This window comes from Egretta garzetta, unplaced genomic scaffold, assembly GCF_000687185.1.
Source record: "Egretta garzetta isolate BGI_Z169 unplaced genomic scaffold, ASM68718v1 scaffold27, whole genome shotgun sequence".
In the NCBI taxonomy this organism is placed as follows: Eukaryota; Metazoa; Chordata; class Aves; order Pelecaniformes; family Ardeidae; genus Egretta; species Egretta garzetta.
The window spans coordinates 723,164-747,640 of NW_009260400.1; the positions used below are offsets into that span (position 1 = coordinate 723,164).

Below are 24,477 nucleotides of genomic sequence, written 5' to 3' on the forward strand. Positions count from 1 at the left end.
CGCTCTTCCACAGGTGTGCACAACTGCTGGAACGCAATGGGGCTAAAAGATGATGTCTTAGGGTTGCTCAAGTGGAAAAATGCTTTCCAAGTAAGCAGGGCGCAGCGGTTATAAAAAACCACAAGAGTTTTAGGGCAGCAAAATCCACGTTTTCCCCAATGTATGCCCGTTTATGAAAAGCCGTACGCACCGCCGGCCAGTCCCCAAAACTCAGAGGGGGGGGTTCAGGTTGGTTAAGTGACCACTGGATGTCACTGTTGCTTTAACCATGGACACCCAGGCAGGCTCGCACCGGCAGCAGGTTGGCAATTTACCCCACAGCCACGCTGTAACAGGGTGGCATGGACCCCCAGGAGGTCAGAAATCAATCTACAGCAACTCGCTTTTCACTACACAGAAGTTTATTATGAAAGTTAAAACGTACAACACAAAAAGTAGCAAAAGCAATCTCGTAGCTTAAGGCAACTCTTACAGGAGATGAATTCAAGAAAGATGATGCAACTTCAGTTTAAATAGAAATTATGAAAAATATCAAATTGCATCAATAACTTAAAATGCACTTTAAAAAGTCTGCGCTAACCAGCAGAGGGGAAGGGCTTGTGATCTTAATGCCAGCATTAAGATATCAAAAGCAGCAGAATGCTAAATGATGATAGGTAAAGTTCAGTATTTACACAAAGATAGCAACATTAATATCTGATAGCATCATTTCCTGTGTACTTATGGTTTAAAACCACCGTCTGAAACGTCAGGAAAACCTTTTAAAATAAATCTTCAGACTATTCCATCAAAAATACACAGGTGGCGGAGAAGACCCAAGGCTAGGGATGCGTGTGGAGGCGTGCGTGTGTCCTTTAAATAACTCACTGCAGAAACACTTTAGAAAAAATGATTTCTTTGGGGGAAGAAGAGCAAGAGGAATACGTGGCTGCAGAGTGAAAAAGGTTCTCTTTCAGGTGAGCCATATTTAAATTGAAGTATCAAAATATTTCTATTTGATGACATTCTCACAGTTTACAGTTATCAACATTTTTAAGTGACTGTTAAATACTCATATTATCAACATACAAAGATTCTCCTTCACATTGACATCTGCTTACATTTTTGCAAGACCTCTTTTGCATCAATTGTTTTGCCATTAATAAGGAATGTAATTATCCTAATTACAGAACTTAAGAGCGATTTAACTGTTCTCAGCACACAGAGTTTCTACCTTCAAAATGATTCATAAAATACTGAAATTGGATCACCTACTTTAAAAAAAAAGAAAAAGGTATTTAAGTGCCATTTTAATTAATCAGGCTGTACAGGAAGCACCACATTTTAACAAAGCCAAATGACATCACATTCCCAATCAATTTTCTTCAAATATTGGATGCAATGAAAAATCTGGAACAAGTCCATTCACCATCACCCCAGATCGAACGAGATAATTCACAGATTAACTCATCCCCAATCTTACCCTGTTAGAAAACGCAATATATGCTGCAACGTAGTCTTGATTTGCGTAAGATTTAATAGAAGTGTCCTATGCACAGTACGAGATCTTCTGCGCACAACCTCATCTCAGCTTTTCGCCATTCAGCACAACTTTACAAAAAGCCTAAGAGATAAAATATACTTAAAGCAGCTATCTTAAACATGATTGAATACGTATCACCTTGGCAGCCCATCACTTTTGTTCCCAGTTTAACATGCTGTTGAATCTGGCTGTAGAGTTGCAGTATCCCTTTTTAAGAACTATTTAAAAAAATCCCTGAATAAAACAGAAGCCAGCCTGCGACTTCCTACGAGTTTCAGTGAAGTACTATATACAGGGGTGTAACAACCACCCCAACTCACTTGGTACAGAATAAAATCTAAGACAGATACTGGGGCAGAACGCATTAATGCATGAAAATATATTTTTTTTTGGTAAGATTTTATCATTTAAAAAGTGGAACCAATGAATTGCTAGCAGTTAAAAGAATACTGCAACTGTAATGTTCGCAAACCCACAAAGTTTGAGAACTGATTCCAACAGCTCTGATTCACTGGGTTTAGCTTGGAAATAACGCAAAATAATGTCAGCAGTTTTAAGAAGGTCTTGCAAATTTAGAAGAAAAAAAAAAGAAAACTGAAGGAAAGATAAGAATGCGTGTCTAAAATAAAGCAGGAGCACAGTAAGGACAATCAAAATTCCAAAAGCCCATATTAAAAAAATTAAGCTCGGAATGCATTGGCTTCCAGCAGTTTACAAAAAAAATAATAAAAACAACAAAAAAAGAAGTTTTAAATCTGCAATATCTTGACCTATTTTTAAGTGACAATTTTTATTACAGTTGAGAAAAAAAATGGTTTTATAGCTGCATAAGTTTCCATTTCACTAAAATAGTGCCAACAAAAATAAGTTTGCATAGAAAAAACAAAATTTCAAATTGCCACTGGCTACATGCTTAAAATGAGAAATGCAGGTATTGTAACATAAACATAGTGCAAACCATGGCAGTTCATGGTGATTTTGACTGCCGCAGGTCAGGAAACAGACCATAGTATACCCAGTTATCACAGTTTCTGGTCTTTTATTAAATCCTTTGCCAAGTAGAAGCAATGCACGTGTGCAGACCCATGGTACGCCTGCTGCTGTTGATTAACGTAGTTTGAGATCGTCGCCACTTCCTAGGTTAGATCCAGGACTAGGGTCTTGTTGTCTTCTTGCCTGCATTAAGAAACAAGTATTTACAATCAAAAAAAAAAAGAAATTATTTAAAGTTATCAGTTTAGTTAATTTCTTAAGCGCAGGACTAAGACCATAACCCCACAGCAGAAACTTTACATTTCAAACAGTAACCAAAAAATTCATTTTTAACATCAAAATAGTTCTCTTTCCCCCTCAATTCAGTAATCCCCCCAAACCAACAGGGATCTTGGATCTCCATCCAGCCTGGGAGCAGGCCGGGCTGGAACTCCCAGGAGCGAGCATGCACACACGCACGTGCACACTCAGCCTGAAACATCAGTAAGAGACTTCCCAAACACTTAGGCAACAATTTTGTGTCTTCCCTTCCAAAATGCACTCTCTTTCCTGTGAGAAATTCCCTTCTGTTAACTTTTTCTGCTTTCAGGATCAAGATTTTGGGGAGAAAGGGTACAAATGCAAGATGGCAGAGTTACATTGCATCATTTCCAATGCCCCTCGGCATTTTTAAGTGGGAAACATTTACTTTGGCTTTTTCTGGAATAAAGACACTTCTAACATGGTAACACACCAGCACAGTTTAATCTATAGACTGACACACATTTTAGCACTTGTTAGAAGTTGGAGGTTCACTGCAGCATACTTTTTTTTTTTTCCTTTGGTGCACCTGTGAAGTTAAGCAATAGCACAAAAAACCCGAGAAAACTCTGGTACTTATGACTGCACCCCTGTATTAAAAAGAAGTAACTGAAGTTCTCCTTTAAATAAATGATTTGAGTTAAACAGTTTGAGTTGATGGTGTTTTAAAGAGGAAATTAAGAACAGTCATTCACAGTAGCATTAGTCATTATAAAAGACACTGCTGCCTACTTTCTCTACCTGTACACATTCAGGCACATACAAATGCTGGAGGTAAATACTTAAAAACACTGATACATTGCAAATTTTAAAGCGATACTTCAATTCTGGGAACACCTAATATATGCTAGCTGGTTTCTGAAGGGATTTTGGTATCGATACTTTTATTTACATTTACAGAGTGAATAGCTGGCACCTTGGCCTGTAACTACCACACAACCCAAACAGTATCAGGGCGACATTGTCAGCTGGTAGAAGGCATCGCTACACACAAGCATTATTCGGTGCAGCTCCATCAGCTGCAATACCCTGCTGCATTCAGCGCTTAAAAAAAAATTTAAAAAAATTTTCCAAAAAATGCAAAACAAGTGACCGCTTCCCTTCTTTGAAAGGCTTCTTGTGTTTTGTTGAGAGGCGGGAACAGACTGCATGCAGGCAGCTGTACCGCTGAAACATGCAGTTTAAGCACTTACCATGTTTACGCGATCACGCTGAACCATATGAGTACTTCAGCTAAACCATGACTAACAGCGACACAAGCATGGCTCTTAGGTGTTCCCTGGGCTCTTCTGAGTCATATTTACTGACACAGAGGAAGCCTTCCCGCCAGCGCGGCAGTTACCCCGGCTCACAGCACGCTCCCACCCGAAACAGCAAGCGAGCAGAGCCCGTCCACTCCCAAACCCCCTGGCAGGTACTGCCAACAGCATTTCCTCCAATTTAAGACTTTCCTTTCTCTCTTCGCTTCTTTCCCCCTTACCTACCATTCTTCTTGTCTGCCTAATTTTATGCTCCTGCTGCAACTGGTTGGCTTCACCCAAGACAGAGAACTGTTGCTTCCTTCTCCTGTTTAAATGCTGATTTAAAGTTACCCCGTCCTTTCATTTGCAATGATCCCATTCTGACGCACGCAGGGTTCATTCAATAAATCCCTCTAGCAATCAGCCATGTTTCCAGAGAAGATAATTTCCTCCTGCGCTCTCTTTAGCGGTCACATTGCCATTACTGTTTTAGAAACACCCTCACTATTTTAAATATCGTGATTGCCACCTACCACATTTATGTATCCAGTCCTGTTGCCGGCTGCATTTTTAGATATTTAGGAGAGAGATGATCTTCTCGCCCTGTTCTATCTGCACTGGTCATGCCCTGACTGAAGGTGACAATCTGCTTTTCCGACATGCAGAACTCTGAACACAACAACCAACATCACTGCTGGTGCGCAAACCCACAGATTTCTCAGTAATCTTTCTGCGGAATCACCTCAGAACAAACAGCTGTAATCACACACAGCACTGAAGATTTCAAGTGCTAAAAGGGTGGATTCCTTTCAGCCCCTTGAAGCAACTTTTGCGAACTGCCCTCTTTGTAGAGATGCAGAAAACTGGGAGATGGCATTTAATGGAGATTTTCACATTATTTCCAAAAGCCAGATCATTCAGCTTTAACTATCAAGATCACTGTGGAAAAGTTAATGAGGGAAAGCCCGCACTTTTTTTTATTTCAACGGAAGAGTAAAACATGCTGTAAAGATTTTTCTTAATACAAAATACTTGTTCAACACTTCTAAATAGATGCTTCCACACTAATTTAAGAGTTGCACTAAGGTTAACAAAAGGATAACGTTTCCACTTTGCACATTTTTCTCCTGTTGCACAGACTGTAACAAGATTTCTTCTGGTTTTAACTGCTGCCTCTTTCTTCTAAAAGGAAACAAAGGCATGCACGGTCTTTTAAGAGTTACCAAAAATCTTACTTATACCAACCTAGTTCCCAATCTTGTACCCAGTAAACATTTTTACACTTAACTGGAAAAAGCCAGCAAGTTAATTGCTGCTTTACTACTGCTCTAAAAGCAACAGAGTTCCTTCTTCAGAAAACAAATCACACGCACGACAATTTTATTGTCAACTTTCAGTGAAGACTCCAAGGTACGGGCATATGGTTGCATTTATGCTTTGCCTAAAGTAGCCTTTTCTTTCAAAACATATGAAAGAATTCACATGATTCATGACCTCATTGCTACTTGTAGAGTTTGCAGAAGCCACTACTGAACAACTACCAGATTTGCCCTTTCAAGTGATATGCAAAAGGCATGACAAATTACCCTCAAATGTACAGAAAGCAGTCATTACAGTATCTTACACTAGTATATGTGGATAAAAGGTGTAATTTTGCATTTCAGTAAGCAGGGATCTACAGAAGCAACTGCAACACGTTGGCATGACAGCTTCGTCTTGCTCAGACACCCTCCTTTACTTGTGCTGTGCTGCTGTGCAAGAACACAGACACGTGAAACACGCTTATGCCATCAGCCACCGTCCTGCCAAGGCGCATGTGCACAGTACAAAACTACTACAACTGTGCTTTGCATGCTGGAAAAAATAAATCATAGAATAGAATCATAGGACTGTTTAGGTCAGAAAAGCCCTTTAAGCTTCCCAAGCCCAACCGTTCCCCTAACCCTGCCATCCCACCACTAAACCCTGGCCCTAAGCACCTTGTCTGCCTGGCTTCTAAATCCCCCCCCCAGGGATGGGGAATCAACCCCTTCCCTGGGCAGCCCCTTCCAGTGCCTGACGGCCCTTGCAGGGAAGGAATTTTTCCTAATGTCCAATAATGGTGTAAAAAGGTGAAAAATGGTGTAAAAACACCATATATGTATGTATCTAAAAAAAAAAAAAAAATCAAACACACTTGTAGAGGACAGGAGAAATCACCTTTATGTAGACAGCAAGCATACTGCACAGCATCAGGCATTGAGTGATATTTTTGTCCAGAGAATGGACCAAAAAAACCAACTTTCATAAGAAATGCCACAAGATCCTTAACACTCTCTTGCAGAAGGAGTGCGACTGCCAGTATGGTAGGTATCTGGTAGTTCTCCTCAGCCTATTACAGGAAGCTAAAAGTTCCCTTTTACAGATGTAAAAATGGCAATTGCCAGAATTCTCTCAGTTTGGGGTCTCATACTGTCAACATAGCTAATCAATCCCCCCAACTGCAGTATTTGCTGTAACTTTTGAAAGGCCCACCTTGTGACGCCACACAGAAGCATCAGAATTACTCTCAGTGAATAATGAGCTCAGCTTCTCAAAGATTAAGGAGACTTGCTTCGGTTAAGAAAGATGCATCTATCTTTGCCACCGGGAAATGGAATACCCTGCCATGAGTCACGCATAATGACTCATGAGAAAACAGTCGTTATTCATCTTATCTCAAAAATATTTCATTTTTGAAACGCTGATCTTCAGTTTGAAGGAGCACTACTTCCCGCATTATCCATCTGCTATTTATTGAAAGGATCACAAATATTTGCTTGCGAGAAAAAAACCCTTGTAAATAGTACACAGATCCCACCACTGTTGTAATTTTCTTAAAAATGAACCAACACTGCCAGTTTCCTTCCAAATGTCCCAAAACTGAATAGCTAATGCGATGGACACATAGAGGGAGTTTCAAGACCCCAAAATACTTCGCACTCAGCTTTCAGCATGTGAAGCCACGCAAGTCTTCTGCAATACGGAAGGAATTGTAACTGGCGGCAAGCTATTTAAAACCTCCTAACGTCGGAGACAGTATGATGACCAACTGAAAGAATTGCAGGAACGTATCTGGTGAAAAAAAACATTTCAAAGCCTCCTGTAACACGCTATTCTAGATTTATTCATGCTGAACTCGTCATGCTGATACCATAGGGATAATAACACACTAACAAATATGAGAAGAGTTACTCAAAATCATTTTGACTTGAGAGTAAACAAATGCAAAAAGTATCCCCTGCAATGCTCTTAGACCTATTCTCTCTTCAACCCTGTTATCTCTGAGCTTTTCCCAAGCCTAAATACAGGCTAACTGGTATGGGCTAAAAGCTGTATCGAGGGAATGATGCAGTAAGATCTGTGTTATATCAATTTTATTCTTAATGAAGTAGATAGCTTAAAGTCATCAAATCATTAGAATTGCAACTCTTGGACAAGGATAGTGTTGGAGCATTTACAACTGTTACCGGGACACTTAAGTAAAACAGAACTAAGAATAATAGCAATTAAGGAAGGTGGCACACGTGGTTCCTCCAGCGGCTGCGACAGTCAGACACCATCCTCCTCCAGCCACTCAAGCCTGACACGTGCTGCAGTTGATTGTGCTTTCAAAAGTGCCAATAAAACCCCTTAAGCTGGCTTAGCTTAGGAGCTGTAACTACCCCTTCCCGTGCATGTTCAGAGACCTCCGACAGACCGAAGGAAACCAAACTCCTTTGACCACACGAGTTCATCCGGAAAAGATAACACAGTCCCACCGTGTGGTTTACACGATAGCTCTGAGAAAGCGCAACTGGCAAAGTTAGGAGGTAAATTTAGTAAGGACGGACAGGGTTGCCATGAAAGATTGCCCTCCCTTGTGATGGATCACTTAGAACAGCAGGCAAAATTGGGACCTCCGAATCCTAGGCAGGGAAGTCAAAAGAACAACAACATGCACTGCATATATAACTCAGGACACTGGTGAAGAGGAGGGGAGGACGAGGGAGATAATTTGAAGAAGGGCTGTCACAAAGAATAGCCAAAATAAAGTCTCTCTGTGGACAACTCCACTGCAATTCTTTAATTGCATTCTGGCAACTCCATACGACTGAAACAGACAGAGCAGATGCATTATGCGCCTTGGCATCTGTCATCTATAATTTACTAAATAAGTGAAAAATCAGGCTCTGTTATGAAAAACTAAACAGTGAACATTTGGATTCTCTTAGAAGGGCTGTCAACCTCCTGAAAAGGATTAAAAAGAAAAAAAAAAGCCCCGGGAACACACTGTAGATACTTCTCTAAAAAGCATACAACCACAGGACAAAAAAAAAAAAAAAAAAACCAAACCAACCAAAAAACATAAACAAAAAAACCCAACATGAAATAAAGAGAGCAATCCTGAGAAAAATGACCCGTTAGAATCAAGCACACCTCCCATATTAGCCCTGCTAACTGAGGCAGACCCACATCAAGAAAAGCAACAAACTGGAAGTTCTTCTCTGAGCTGCTGGTTAATAACAGACTCTCCTGAAGAGATTTGAACGTGGTTAAAATGCTGGCCGTGCATCCACTTCAATTATCCTTACTCAATAGAAGAGTAGGGGCGGGGAAACTCAGCCTTCTCAGAATTAAAAGTCAGCAGAACTGGGCCACTACAACACAGCAGGAGCGGCAGCTTATATATAACAGAACTTCTTTGGTTGCAGTTACAGCCTGATGAAACAGCCCGTATGCTCTCAGGTCTCAGGGGTTCCAAAAAAAAGAGACTATCCCTCTCAACCTTCACTTCTCAGAGTAACTTTAGCAACAGCAGCAAGGGGACCCCATCCTCACCACATATTCCATCTACAAGCTGCCGGCAGCCAGCAGGGGATATGATCCTTACTGCATTCCTAGCGGGTGTAGCTATCGGCATGAGACTTTGTAGCCTAGATCCAAGTCTCTGGAGTTGCTTTGTTTGCTGGCTATAACACCCCTTTTGCAATCACCTTGCCTCTTCACTTGAACCTGGGAAGAAGTAGCCTTGATTTTTCTTAATTATAATGTCAAGCACAACTTTAATTATGCAAATAATGGAAAACAGACTCTCAAATTTGATAAAAGGTCTGGATGTTGGATTAAAGTCCTTGTAGAACAATTAACACGATGAACTCTATACCCGATGCTCTTTTTTATTCCTACATCCACTTTCACTGCTTTTTAAGCTCACTGGAAGTCAAAATAAGCACATTTCCTTGACAAAGGCCATAGCTAAAAATCATTTAGCACCTACCTCCGTGAAGATTTCACGTCAAGCTACCAACGATCTACTTCCTAGGAACAGGGTATTCTTCACTAAAAATGCACATCAATTTTGTTATATGCTGAGTCTGCTCTCCTAGCACCAGGGCACTACAGAGCATGACCAGGCCAAGCCACGTAATTTGCTTACCAATCCCGATGTGCTCCCTTGCCCAAAATCTTTGTGACAGTTGCGTCTTTGTTTATAAGCTGTCATGAAGCTACAGATTCTGGCACACGGTATTGGGAACTGGACTAAAGCAACAGCAAGCCAAGAAAGGAGAAAGCATGGCAAGAGTAGAGCTCTTAAGAGCTTCAAGTACAGGCTAAAAATTTTTACTTTTGTATGAAAACTTCTCTTCCAAGGGGGAAAAAAAAGCTTGAAATGCTCCCTTTTAGACAGTATTGTTTGAAGGCTGGTACAAAGGTTATAAATTTATAATTAATATTGATTGCCTCCAGACAGTATTCCTCTGCTGCTCAGCCCCTTCCTAACCTTCATTGACTGAAAGAAGACGCTTATATTACAGTATTCCCTGATTTGCAAGATTGATCTCCTCTGTACTACAGTCAGCATTGATTCTGCAGAGCACAAATTGTTTTTCTGATATATGCATTCCGTAGCACTTTCACACAAATGCTAGCCATTTAAAGTTCTTGTGAAACAACCTAGTCATAACGTTCCTGGCCTATTTGTGCTGTACTTGCACTGCGGAACCTTCTGAGGCAACGTGTATTCACATGCATACTTCAATGCTTTTTTTGAAATTATGTTCTATTCATCCTGAACAGAAACAGATCATACACACATATGCTCATATACACACACACACAAACATATACCAAGTCTGCGCTACACTCTGCATACGAAGAATTAACAGTTTGGGTTTACTTCACGTTCAAAAAGCTGTATGGAAGGTTATACTACCTTTATATCATTGTCAGTTTGGGGAGTACATGCAATAAGTAGTAATCACATTCATTCCAGGTTAATTTTTGAGGAAAAAGTCCTTAAAAAGTCAGATAATTTGATGAGGAAAAACACCCCCAAAAAAACCTTATTGGGATATTAAATTTTCTTCTGAAGCAAATTATACTTGACAAAAATACTTGTAATTAGAGCATTTATTTACACTAGTAGTTTCATCTTAAATGCCTTTTTTTTTTTAAAGCAAGAAGGGAGAATAACTTCACTGTCTAGAACCTTAGAAGAATAGGAAAGTTAGTCCTATGACTTGATTTTGTTTCAGCGGTGAACTGCTTACATTTCTGTAGCAAAATCCTGTTTTCTAAGAGTTGACAACTCAATATGATTAAATCAAATACATCTCTCCTCTTTCAACTCAATTCCCAATAACCAGCGAAAATGTGTAGAAACCTAGCGCAGGACTGCGTATTTAAAATTTAGGTAAACGTTTTACTGTAGCAATTTTTAAAGGGTGGGGTTGATGGGGTTATTTGGTGGTTTGTATTGAGAAGGATTTCCAGCAGAAGAAACAAGAGTTGCAATACAGGGAGGTTGTTCTTTTTTTCTCCCAGCAAAATGAAGGTCTTTAAAATGGGAATTTCATGCAGTTTCCTAAAATGGCTCTGCTTAGCCATTAATGTAATTTATATTTAGCACAAGACCACAAACAGGCAGATTGCTAGACTAGACTGTTTCAGGGAAGAGCAAACCACTCTGACTCTTTACTCAGTGTTGCTAAAATAAAGTGCACAGCAGCAACATTGGAAATGTATTTTTCTATTTTGTGTTCATTTCAAACATGCTGGCTGAACAAACTATGTTGGAAAACTGCGAAGAGACCCAACCCAGCCTTAAGTAAAGCAATCAGTAGAACATCCTTAGCTAAGCTCAAGAGTAACACTCAAATGGATGGCTTCAGTTTTGATGTTAATAGTCTGCCTCTACACAACAAACCTTCACAAAAAGCGATCTGCACGTGGCAACACACGAGATAACTGCTCCTCTTTATTTTTGCGTCGTGCTACTGGGGCCAGAACACTGAACACGAAGTACAAATACCCTTAAAGTAATGGGCCTTGGACCAAGTTGCCCTTGGTGTGGCACTTGCTCACAGAAAAAGAACTTTGCCTTTGACCTGTATGAAGCCATTAAATAACCCAAGTTTGCCAATTAGCTCAGTGTTCCTAAATTTATGAAGCTTCATAAAATCATTTATTCTTACAATAGTCTTTAACTGGGGAGAAGGCCTTTCTTCATGTGTATCATAAAACATTTACTGTCTCAGCATTCCAATTTTTTTGTAAAAGTGAAAGCCATTGAAATACGTTATTAATTTTGAAGGCATTAATTAAAAACACTCACTGACTTCAAAAGCATCTTTAAAACAAAGAATCCTGAATGGTGAGGCAGGATTTGCGGTATCTGATGTGACCAAGCTATGTAAATCGACAGAAAAAACCCCCAAAGAGTCTTGTATTCAGAACTGGAACAATGTTAAAAATATAACAGAACACAGCTCAACTCAGAGGCACTTCAAAACTTCCGTGAAAATTCCTAAATCCATTCACACCCCATTTACATTAGAGGAGGGCTATAATTGCACAAATATATGATCACTTCTAGAAATTCAAGCACAACCTACAAACCGCTACTGATTCTGCCCCCAGATGCAAAGAATACAGTTCATTAAAATAAAGATCTGTTGTGCTAATGAAGTCATCAACGGAAGCGATGCTATGTGATGAACAAAAGGCAAACCAACCTGAGAGCACTCCGAGGGGTTTTTTAGTTTGGTTTTGGTTTTTTTTTTTATTGGTTTGGGGTTTTTTTTAAGACACTTGAAAATGAAAATTAGTATAGAGATTATTCCTAAGTCATTATTGCACTTGCTATTTTTCCCCACCTTCCCCATTCTAATATCCAGCTGCCCCACACAAGCCATTGTAACCATTTTCAACAACCTTTGCTGGTCATTCCTACGCAAGGATACGCCACTTTGTTTTTAGAAGTCCACAGAGAGACTTAGAATAGGGAATCTTTTCTACACAGAAAGCTGTATAAATAAAGAACCGAATCTGATCATTTTCATATGCTGCCAGGCTTTGGAAGGATAAATGTTTCCAAAGAGCTGGCGCCTCTGTTTGGGTAGGGGTGAGTGGAATATTGCAGGATTCCCCTTCCCTCCCCCACTGAAGCAGAATCTGGTCTCTATTAAAGGCATTTCAGCTGTAATTCTACTGTCTGAAATAGCCTGATTTTATACGGTGTTGCAATTCCTAAAACAATCATTAACACTGATGAGATCCCGTTCCAGGTCTGGCGATTCCAAGTTTTATTGTCCAAGCTTAGCAGGGAAGAAAAATTTTAAGTTTTAGGAACGATGAAAGGTATATAGACATGATATTAAAAAGGTTATATTGAGGGGATCTTCATCCGTGTGTAGCGTAACATACAGAAAAATTGAGTCAGCACACTTGGAATCCACCTTTTCCAGCTGCCCTGTAAAGCCCTCAAGCACCATCTCTGTAATGCAACCAAAGACACTATCTGACCTCCTGAAATCACACAAACAGTGCACAATACAGCTTAGACTAACGTTTTTATAGCTGTCAGCAACGCAATCGTCTGAAGGGTACAACTGACAAACCGTATTTCCAACCCAACGGAGCATATGAGCACTGGAAAATTCGATACAGGCCATAAATACAACAAACATGGGAAGGCATGTTTACGCATTACTTTCTACTGAGAATTCTATATGATGACCCCGAGCACCTTACATTAAGTGCTCACTGCTTAAAGTTAATTTGATTCTGCCTGAATGCTGCATTAGAATACAACTGAAGTGAAAGTCAGGGAAACAACGAATGGTTTGGAAACCTGATTCCTCCTTAGGAATGCATTGTAAGTCTCCCTCTTCCATGCCCCGCCCCAAAAGATCCTATTTTTATGCAATCCTAAGATTCAGAGTGCAAAAGCTCATCTGTAAACATTCCAGAGGTGTGGCCAGGACATCTTCCCCCAAACACACAAATGAAAACTGAAATGTAAAAACCAGTTATAGAATTACAAGTAATTGAGGCAAAGGTATCTTGGTTATACATATTAAACACGTACAGTAAAATAAAAAAAATAAAGCACGCACAGCAAAATGTATTGCAATTATTAAAACCCTGTATTTGAGGCCACATACGTTTGAAGTACTTTTGACAATGTTTTTCATTTTGCTTAAACATATTTCAAGTCAGTAATTTTTCCTTTTCTTCCTTTCTGTAGGTGATCTATGCCAGTGCTTTAGAGCTGAGACGACAACTGTTGTTGTTTTAAGAGAAAACAGGTACTAGGAGCTATTAAGGACATAATTTCATATGCCTGCTGTCTTATTAAAAGCAAGAGTCTTTTCAGAAGTTACCAAATCCAGCTCCTGAAGCTGGCCAGGGATGTTGCTTTTTGTGTTTGTGTCGTACATTTTGATGTCTGTCATGAAGCCCCAGATGCTCGGTATACCTCAATCTCACTGTTAATTGAAAGAGTTTTGCACATCCTAGCTGCCAATAAGTGTTTTCTGCACTTAGAGGAAAGAGTAAGCCTCGCAGAACTCCAGACGTTGTTTCAGGAAGCCTTTTTTAACCTTCAGCGTTCAGTAAGCACACAGCTGCTTCTCTGTAGTACAAGGAGTGGGGAAGAAGGGCACAGTAAAGGAAAATAAATGAAGAAAAGTAAATTGAGGTCAAGGACATGAGGCCAGGCTTAAAGTTCCCAGTGTTGTTGTCAAAATTGTTGTTCAATACTGTGGCAGGCTGCCACAGATAGTCATGAACAGCTTCATTAATTCTACCTTCCTTTTGAACTAAACTTACAAGCGGGTTCCAGCTATGCTGTGGCAGGCACAGAATGATTCGGGTAATCTAGCTGTTGCTCCAAGAATCCAGTGGCAGCTAGGCCTCCAAGGCAAGGATTTTACCTCTGCTACAGCTGAGACATCTGACCTGGCTACATTGGTGCTTGCAAGGAGACACACACCAGCCAGCCCTTCAAAGCAAGAGATATTATTCTCTGCATCTGCCTTTTCCCTCTCATTCTCCTGCTCAGCATCTTCCATTTGTACTTGGAAGGGAAGAAAGCCTTTCTAATCATCTCAGTTATCAGTAAGGATGCCAGAAGTAGCTTAGCAATAACAGTAATCAAATTTTCTAAAAACCTGAGAAGCAGCAGATTGATCACATTTGACTATAGTAAAGTCAGGCCGTACCGACAACGCAGGAAGTAGGAAACAGTAAGGGAAAGAAATTCAAAGTCTTTCTGCTTTCTCCCTATTCTCTGCCTGACTTACAGCCTGCCTTGACTTGCCAACTCTCCTTACGCGTTACTCGTCCTCGTACAGCTCTTGCCTTTCTGACATCTCAGAGCAGCTGGTTTCCATTCCCTTTTCTGGCTCCTCTTTTCTTGATCCCAGTAATTTCTGCTCTCATCAAGAAAGATTCAAGACTGTGGGGCCCTAAAGAAGCAAAGAACAAGGTAAGGGGGAACTACACCAGTGAAATAAGACTCCCCACTGGCAAGAAAAAGGTGAAAGGAAAATAAAAGTAGCCTGTACAAGAAAGCAGACTGTGGCATCCGACTAAATTCACCAGTAATGCTTCCTGCAACATGGGATGGGATAGCGAGCTACAAAATTATGTGCTCACAGCTCCCGAAGCCTTTCCTGTGTTCATGAGAAACGCATGGGGCAAAAGATCCCTCTCTCTGCTATTGAAGTGTCCTTTGAGAGAGAGATGGCAGCTCTGAACAAATGTATCATTACAGCTTAAGTATCCACAGAAAAGGCCATCTACAGAAAGGAAAAAAGGATAAAAATCAGAGAATTCTTATCGAAACTTCAAAAAACTTGAAATTCATTTTACGAGAGCTAAAACCAATGCATTTTGCGATTTTTACATGACAACACCAAACAGCGAACAGAAAACACACAACATTGTACAAACAGACAAATAAATGGAAACAATCTAAAGTTTTGGGAAAGTACTAACCAGTTACTGACAGCAGCTGTGAAACCCTCACCTCCATTTCCTCCCGATGAGACCTGTCTCTATCCTCGAATTCACGAGTTCTTCGCCGAGCTTCTTCAAAGGCTTGTTGTGCCAATGCATCCTCCTGCTACCAAACCAGACAACACAGAGTGACACAAAAGGCTGCCCCTCATTTCTACCAGATCACATTTTGTTTGAGCATTAGGCAGCACAGACCAGTACCGTCCTACACAATCTGCTAGAACACAGATGAGTTCCAGCAAATGCCAATATAGGTTAATGAAATGATACTCACCTTCATCAATGCAGTAGTGAGAACCAAAGCTGCAACACACAGCTACTACTAAAATACCTTTTCAAAGGAGAAGTGCTTTTCAAAAGTAGTTTAAAAAGGTGCTTTTTTTTTTTTAAAAGCTAGGAATTCTCAAAAGTTAATGAAAGAGGCAATACATTTTATTCTCCTTATAAAAGTAATTTTGAAGGCAGTATTAGCAGGTATATCCAGACAGAGTTCACTAGTATCATTACAGAAATAAGGGTAGATTAATTCTCTGCCATCTAAAAAAAAGTATTATCTAAGTTACAAACCAAGAAATCCTCCATTTTATCAAATGTTGCTGAAGGTGCATTAGCATGAACATTAGTAATCCTTACGGCTCATTTAAATTATTTAAATTTAGATGCATAAGAAAGCGCAAAGCAGAAGTTATTCCTCCATGAATTCATACACATTCACATACAATGCAGAAGAAACCTGCAGGCTTTCAACAGCCCCGTTGTTTATTTTGTTTTCAACAGTGGCTGATGCACAGAAATAGATATACTAAATCAACGCTCAAAAAATCCTTCGAATTGTATTTTTCAGTTAGAAAAGGTTTTAAATAAAGTGTTATTCATCTGTAAGCCATTATTAATTGGGTGACAAATTATTTCTCTTAGAGAGATCTTTTAGCACGTATTTTGCTCAGAATGCAAATAGATAGCTCTCTTCCCCAGCAGACCCTTAAAACATTCAGAATGGAGGAATCAAGTCTAAAGAGGTTCCACAAAACAGTACAGGATAAACTGCGTTGCTTCTCCCCGCTCTAACTCCTCAGCTGTAACTACTACTAATTCTGCTTATGACTCCCACATCGGCATAAACATTATTTTCAAGTCAATAGATTAAAAAAAAAAAAAAAAAAATCCTAACCTTGACTGTCAAGATGACAAAAACATGTTGAGAACCCAACTAAATTTTAATATGCCAAGGGATTAAGTGCATAAATTTTTTAATTTAAGATAAAGCATCTCTAGTCTGAGAGAATGCTAAATTGCTTTTTTTGCCATCGGCACAACCGTGCACCCTGAAGCTACTTTGTGAAATGATGTGAATGAGTGCCCCTCGTGGCCTAACACAGTTAAATACAAACATCTGCCAATCAGTAACTCCGCACAGCCAGGTCCCCAGAAAGCTGTGTTTGAAAGGCAATGTTTAAAGCTGCCAGTAAGATAACATTTTAACACTACCTACTATTTTTAAAAGTAGAATTTGGCCTTTTATAGCTATCTTAAGTTTGTGCAATGCATAGCAACCAAAGTCAGACAGTGGAAAGAAAGTTTGTTCTTAATAATGCAGAAGGAGAGAGATAAAATAGATAAGCTTGTCTCCCAGATGACTACAGAAAAGCTGCCTTATTCCTACTTCACAAGAGCTATGTATGTCTTTATTACCCTCTTTTTTTTTTTTGAACAGACTTAAATGAAAGCAGATTTTTTTTTTTAGAAAAGATTTTTGCATTTTACCATCATTTAAAGCGGTTGTGAAATAAAAGGCTAACATACAGCCTCAGCCAGAATATTTTAAAGAAACAGTCATAACCGAAAGAAACCAAACTGGAAATTCAGAAAAGAAGAATCAGTATGTTGACATCCAGAATGAACACGTGTTGACAGCTGAAACACTGGCTTACTGATCTCTGAGAAAGTGGGGGGAAAAGCATCAGAACATATTTTTTTAAGTAAAAAAAAATAATTCTGCTCTAATCCTGGTGATGTGTTGTAACAAAAGTTAACAAACATCTCAGGATCTTGTCCAATAGGAATTTAACAAGTTTTTTTTTCAAGTGTCACTCAAACCTAGTCATTATAGACCAGGGAATTCAGCTGCCGAGTTATCCATCTTAGCTTTAATCAGCAAAAATGTTCCTGGTATGAATCCACTAAGAAAAAGAAGAATAAGCAAAACACAAGCCGTATCAACATGAGAACAGAACAAAACAAACCCCCCAACCCAGAAAAAACAAAAAGCACAAAAGAGAAGCTTAAACACACCCCCTTCCCCAGCAGCCTGGTAGGAAAAGATTTTTATGAGCAACCATTTACAACTACCGAATCTACACAGCAAGAACAGAAGAGATAAGTAAGTACGGAAGACAGGAACAGTCTTTTAATGACGCTCAAGATAAATACCAAATCCAGGGAAGTTTCAGCCCCAAATGGGGAAGACATTCAAGCACGTACATAGAGCTTTATGTGTGTTAGACCACTGCGAAGTCTGAACAAGCAGCTGAATCAGGGCCTCCAGTAACAACAAGTAAGGCTGCTTGGCAGGAAGAGATTAATAGACTGTGAATTAAATAGAAAGAACACTAGCTTTAAATTTAAAGTACTTTATTGTTACACAGGTGGGTTTTTTTTCCTAAAATATTTTTTGACCTGGTGAAGGATACTATCATTTCCAAAGCATGGCAGCAAGCAAAAATTGTATCCAATCCCAGCGTTTGTTAGTAAGAAGCAGTAAGAGACAGGAAAATGCAAGAGCATTACATCTGTATAAGGCAGGCCTTCCAGAAAACAGGAGCAAGGGTTGCGTATGGGGGTGAATGCCAACAGGACCTCTTATACCAGAGGCACCACACTGCACTGTATCAGGCACTTAAACCCCTTCTGCCCTCAGTGTTATTTTAGGATCAAAGTGAGCAGTTAGGTCAGTTGCCACTAGCAATATTAAAACAGTTTTTAAAAAGGAAGCAAAATGGAAGATACATGAGAAAGGAAACTGAAGAATGTAAAAGACTGCCCAAATGTTTACAATATATCAAATGCATACATAAAACCCACAATGCAACATTGAGTGCAGCTACTCCTCTGTGCCTGTACAGAGCCTTACGACACCAGTAACTCTTCAGTACCCCTACTCCTGTAGCAAATAAGATGACCAATAACCTCCTTGTAATTGCCAAGACGCACACAAACTGAAAACAAATTACACCTATAACTGGGTGCAAATGTATCTCTGTAGATCCACACTGCGCAATACTTCCAGCTCAGCACCCTGTACTCAAAACTCAAGAAAGCACCAACACCTGAGAGCGTGCATACATTCCCTCATAAAAATAAAAAAATAATTAATTGCATGCTCAGCGCACAAATACTTTCTGAAGACAGCAAAAAGGAATTCTTAAGTGTAGTTAGTGCATACGCATCGGGAAGCTGAAATAATCAAAGAGCGTGCAAAAATACTTATGGGGAAATTCAAAAGAAAAATTGAACCCACCTGACCACCCTCCTTTTTGGAAGGATGCCCACTTTTTTCAGGAACTATCCAGTTTTGGAGAACACTGACACTATCTCCTTCTGAGCGCATGTTCAGATCAGTCTCCTCTCAGTCCAGAAGTCATGTGACTGAGCATCCCATATCAACCTTTACTGTCATAGATCAAGAATCTCGGGATTTGTCTTGCACAATCCTCAGGGGTCTACATTTGGCCTTGCTCTGTCAGCCCTTACAGTCTAAAGGCCATCTCATCAGCAGAGCCTACGGCAGTTACTCTCTTCCCAAGGAACACACTGCTGCAACAGGAATTTAGCAAGCTCAAATGCCGACACCCAGCTTTGGAAGAAGCTAATGCCACAGCAAATAGTAGCATTCAAGTAAAAGCTTGGTTCTGTGGCTTTTCTGGTGGATTAACAAAAGTTGGCAGGACTACTCTCAAAATAGAATACCCTCCCTTTCTAGGTAACCTGAAGAAAGCATGCAGGGCTGTAACTATTTCAAAGACACTGTTTTGAGTATTTTGATTTAACCCAGAACACAGTCACAATAAGATGATCTCAATTATCTGCAAATTGGTTTCTTTACATAGGGAGAGGCAAGGCACCACAAAGCTTGCCATACAAATTGCCATATAAAATTTGAATACTTCCAGCTCTTGAACACAAATTAACCAATACGCCCTCCAGTTCTGCACGCCTGGAGTAGAGGAACACTCTTTGCATTTAGGTGGAACTAAAGGCTTCCTCCCTGTCAAGTAGTGACCAACTGTGGCTGCAGAACGACTAAAAGGGAAGCTGCAAGGAAGTGAGGGCTGTGAACGAGGGGCACACAGTGGAAAGAGAAAATGTATCCTTATTTAACTCAGCTCCAGTGCACGACTGCCAGAAGCAATCCCCCAGCAGACTTTGTACCTCACTGAGGGGGGAAGAGGGGCATAAAGTAAAAGTAAAGGTAATTTGGAAAAGCAAACATTTTGTATGACACTATAGTAAGTTTTTGCAAAACATCACCTGTATGTCTAAAACACATGAGGTGTAACAAAGACAAAGGGCATCACCGGTGTCACACAAATCAGTCCAATTATTGAGCGAGTTGTTTTGGGCCCCCAAGTTTAAGGGAACAAAAGGAAGGAGATAAAGCAAGCTCCCATTCTATTATGCCATCAAGATGAAAAAGACAGAGTTACCATTTATGAAAACACTGAACAACGGCTCAAAGTAAATGACTCAAGTGTCAGAAAAGTTAGGGGAAGTCACGATGGCCCTGGGTAAAAGAAGTAGTCTTCAGAGAAAAGTTAGGAGAAAATGGCTATATACAGGTACAGATTACATTATTAAGAATCATTTGCTGGAGTACCAATACAGAACGTGGGGAGGGAAAAACAGGCTGCAGGAAATTGCTCACCCTTCTTTTGTCTGCATGCTTAACAAACCCTTGTATTCAGAAGCCCTCTGGACCATGCCTTCATACAGTTCTAACATTTCTAAACTATCAAACTACAGAAATGAACTGCTGAGTTCACCATAAAATACAGATTGTAAAGTTGTAGTAACATCAGTTACGAGAGTTACATCCAATTTACTGCCCACCGCAGAGACAGGTGATCTGCGTGGAAGCCCACATAAACCTGGTGCTTTTAATATCAGTTAAGTATCTTTGTTACCAAGCTATATCTCAAAAGCAAAGCTCTGTCTCGAGTCTGACTAAATTAAGAAACACTACAGCTGTGTAAGTGAAACTTATATACGTGATGTGCACTTAAAGAGTCATTTCCTCTGCGTTTACTCTGTTCTTGTGCATGTCCAAAGATTCAACTGCTAGACAGTCACTTTGGCGGTAGGAAGTAGGTAGATAGGAGGTACGTTTCTAAAAAGCTGCCATACCTTAACAGAGCAAAGAGTCTACTGCTGTTAAGAGAACAATGGAAAAACCCTATTCACACCCCCCATATATAATAAAACAAAAAGCTACTTACAAAAACCACCTTAAAATACACAGCTATAGTAGGCCTGCTGGTTAAATTGTTTCAAGTTACAGACATAGCTTCTCAAATACTTTAAGATTTACTACTCTGAAGCGTAATAACCATGTTAAGTCACCCACAAAGCTGTAAACTGCAGATGATTCCTGCCCCTAATATTTTGATCTAATTAAAACACTAGTTTAGCTACAACCACCTATTTCTGAACTTCCATACTGCAAATTTCCTTTGGAATTTCCACTCAAAGTGAAGACAGAAAACAAGCAAGTGAGAATGTGTGATTGCTACCTGACTGCGTTTTTCCTTCCAGAAGGACAAACAAATGTCTAAGGCACAGTAGCCATGGGCAGACTGTCTTACCTGTGCTCTCTCCTCATCAAATTCCAGGCAGCCCATACCATCCAGTCTCTGTAGATCTATCCAGCCTTTCCAGATTACACAGACACCGTTGAGAATCATAGGTGCCTTCAAGTACACCTGAAATAAAAGCAAAACCACATGCTATGAATTTGAAAGCATTTACAGACATGCCTGCACAATGAAAATACCGATGCAGGAAGCTTCTATATGTATTCTTAGAAGAACATCCAAACCAGCCGGTAACATGAGACTCCACTTAACAGCTTCTCCTGCCTCCTTTCCAAGACCTCGTTTTAATCAAGTGAGTGCTGTAACTTTTGCCTACTGTACTGGATGGAATAAATTTAAGCTGTGTTCTCATTTTATAAACTGGTGTGCACTGGGATTTGGTTAGAACTCTGTAACTGCTTTCAGTTCAAGTAACTGTTTTTCTTGTCAGCTTACCTTCGTGTCACAAGAAGTGGCACGCTGCCAGACAGGGAGGATCCTTTAGAGCACGTTTAAAAGGTTAAACACACACATGCTTTCCTACTCCCAAGCAGCACTGTATTTTACCCCAATACACCAGCTCTTTCAACAAAGAACAAACATCAGCTTCAGTCCTCCTCAAACTTACCAACTAGTCAGAGTTTAGCAAAACACGATAGATACACCACACTAATAAATAAGAAGGTCTTCCTGTGTCTACTCTAGCATTTGCAGGGGGCTTTTCCAAAGAAGCAACACCAGATGATCAAAACCCATCCACAGCATCAACGCGCACGGCGCCTTGTACTGCAGCAAGGAATAAAGCATCAGCCGAAGGCCCTACATCTAGATAACGGTAGATGATACAGTGATTTAAAGCAGAAGTATTTCCCCTTCTAAAGGCCAGAGATTGATCTCCACACAGGAAATTTAAAAAGCAAATAAAACACTAAAGGAGGTTGACACCCTTTATTTAATGACATCAGCCTTAAAAAAAGGGCAAAATTATCAAGTCAAACCCCTCATGATACTGAAGCTTGCCAGAGGGGTAAACCATGCACTCACTTCAGATTTGAAGACTGACTAGACATTCAAAATCCTGTCGAGTCTTTTTGGTCTTTAGGAGTGACCCAGCTAGGTAGGGGAAATTTTCACACAGCAGCTCCTCTAATAGTTCTAACTTCATCCTCTGGCAAATCCTCATTAAAGTATAATTGACGTTTAGCGCATTTCAAAGACTGTGCGCCTACCTGCTCAGTGCCACACTTCTCAGCTCAGATCACTCAAGCAGAAAAGGGAAAGGCACAGAGTTACAGGAGGTACAGAAGTAAGGGAAGCCTGGTAAAATTAAGCACTGAGCAACATGAAAGGCAATCCGCAAGTGGAAGAAGGGCAACAAATAACATGAAACCAACTGACAAACAAGTAATGTTATTTGCCAAAGAAAACACGTATTTGATCACCGAGCCTCGTTTTTACAACTTATCACACTTCAGTATGAAGTCATAGGCTCCAGAAGTTTTCATTAGCACAGTATGCCGTAGCTCAGTAACCAAGAAACAGAAGTTATCAAGCTATCTTCTTTGTACCAGCTCTCCTACCACCAGGTCTCCACTAAGAAGAGCACAGACTGGTTTTTCTGTCCTGTATTCACAGAGCAGCTATGCAAGCCATCACACCCAGGTCTTCCGTGATGCAGGGTGCAGATCTACCAGCCAACAGCCTTTGCGAGCAGAGGCGTCAGAACCAGCATGAGTAAGATGTGGACTACCAGGAAACCACCTCCCACAGCCCTCATTTCGAGATTAATCATTTCAGACACACAAAATACAACATTACTCCCTTTCAACACAGCCTTCGCTCATTCATCTCACCAGTAATAAATGAAGTACGCACCATCAATTTAATAGATGCATTTAATTGGTTTAGAAGTGAAAAACAGTTAGAGGCTATTAGAATCAGAACTCATTCTCTTTTCAGAAGAATGCAGAATAATTCAAAAGGGGGAAAAAAAAAACCTATGGTTCTGTGAAGATGAAACAGTCTGTACTCTAATGCTAGCTACTTTTTGCAGAAGCAAAGAGGCGCTTTGCTGATCTTCATTTTGGGTTTACATTTCACCGAGCCTCCCCTGTCCTTCCGGCCTGCAAGAAAAGCCTGGAAAAAAAAATAAAATCAAAAGTTGCACAGGACATCCCAGAGATGACAAAAATCTAGCTTTTCCAGTTGTCCAGAACGAGATTATTTTTTGTCTCTGTGACTAGGAATATCACGCTGCCACTAACTGCCTCATTTCGGTGGCCGTTCAATTGCCTTGGCCGCTGCAGCTGCCAGTGCATCACGTGCAAACTTGGTAGCTTAGTGCAAAGCAACAGGCAGCTCAGACACAGCGGCCAAGGGCTCGGCCATTCAAATGCAGTCAATGCCTTCCGCATCACCTGGAAGCCTGAGCAGCGCTGGAAACTCTGTGGAAGCCTTCAGAAGTCAAAAGGGGAAGAGGGAAAGGAGTCGACAGCCGATGTGATGACTGATGCCTGCTATCTGCCCTCAGCACGCTGACCGACAGCCGAGCTGCCGACAAGAGCAGCTTGCAACCCGCTGGCAGGCAGCCTGACCTTTCGAGATAAAGCGCTCTGCCCTTGCTCCTGAATCAGAGCCCGTACAGCCTCGCACCACTGGATTCAGCAGGTCTTCAAAACTCAGATAATAAACATTTTTCACCTCGGAAAGGATGAATTCCTCAGCAGGATATTTGAGTTTTGAAATTATTGTGTAATCATTTGAATTTAGTGTAATTCATATTGAAACCACATGCGCTTATGCAGGAACTTTTCTCTCATTAAAACACACAATAAAGCATACTGGTGGACTTTCCTTTATTTTAGAGAAGGGAATTTAGACTCCTTTTCCTCCCTCTCCTCTTTCTGGAGAATGGAAACCACCTAAGACTGTAGCCAAAACCGTTTAACCACATATTTCCTTCTTTTCAGATAAAGCCATGCTGGTTCCCTTTCAATTTCCGAACTTAACAGAATTATTAATACATTACTGCTCCTCTATGAGCACATGATCTGTTACGGCACCTCAAAAGCCCGCACAAAGTTGTCTTTTAAGAACTTTCAGAATTCTCCATTCTGAAAGTCACCTCAAGACAGTGACAGTAAGAACGCAAAGGCAAAAGCCACGTTATTTCAACAAAGACACCAACTTCCCCCCTTAATATCACCAAGCTATACAATTTGATTGAAAGTAGATAAAAGGATGTCTTTGTCAGAATAACTCTTTCAAGGTT

General features: G+C 40.3%; 1 protein-coding gene across 1 annotated transcript in view; it reads right to left on the bottom strand.

The window, feature by feature from the left end:
• Positions 1-565: 565 nt before the first annotated feature.
• CBFB (core-binding factor subunit beta) overlaps positions 566-24,477 on the bottom strand; it is a 44,679-nt gene continuing 20,767 nt past the window's right edge. The window contains exons 3-5 of the mRNA XM_009643255.2: positions 21,219-21,335; positions 15,340-15,466; positions 566-2,698 (exon numbers count right to left, since the gene is read on the bottom strand). Coding sequence (XP_009641550.2) covers positions 2,676-2,698; positions 15,340-15,466; positions 21,219-21,335 — 267 coding nt within the window. The 3' untranslated portion in view covers positions 566-2,675. The remainder of the gene's footprint in view (positions 2,699-15,339; positions 15,467-21,218; positions 21,336-24,477) is intronic.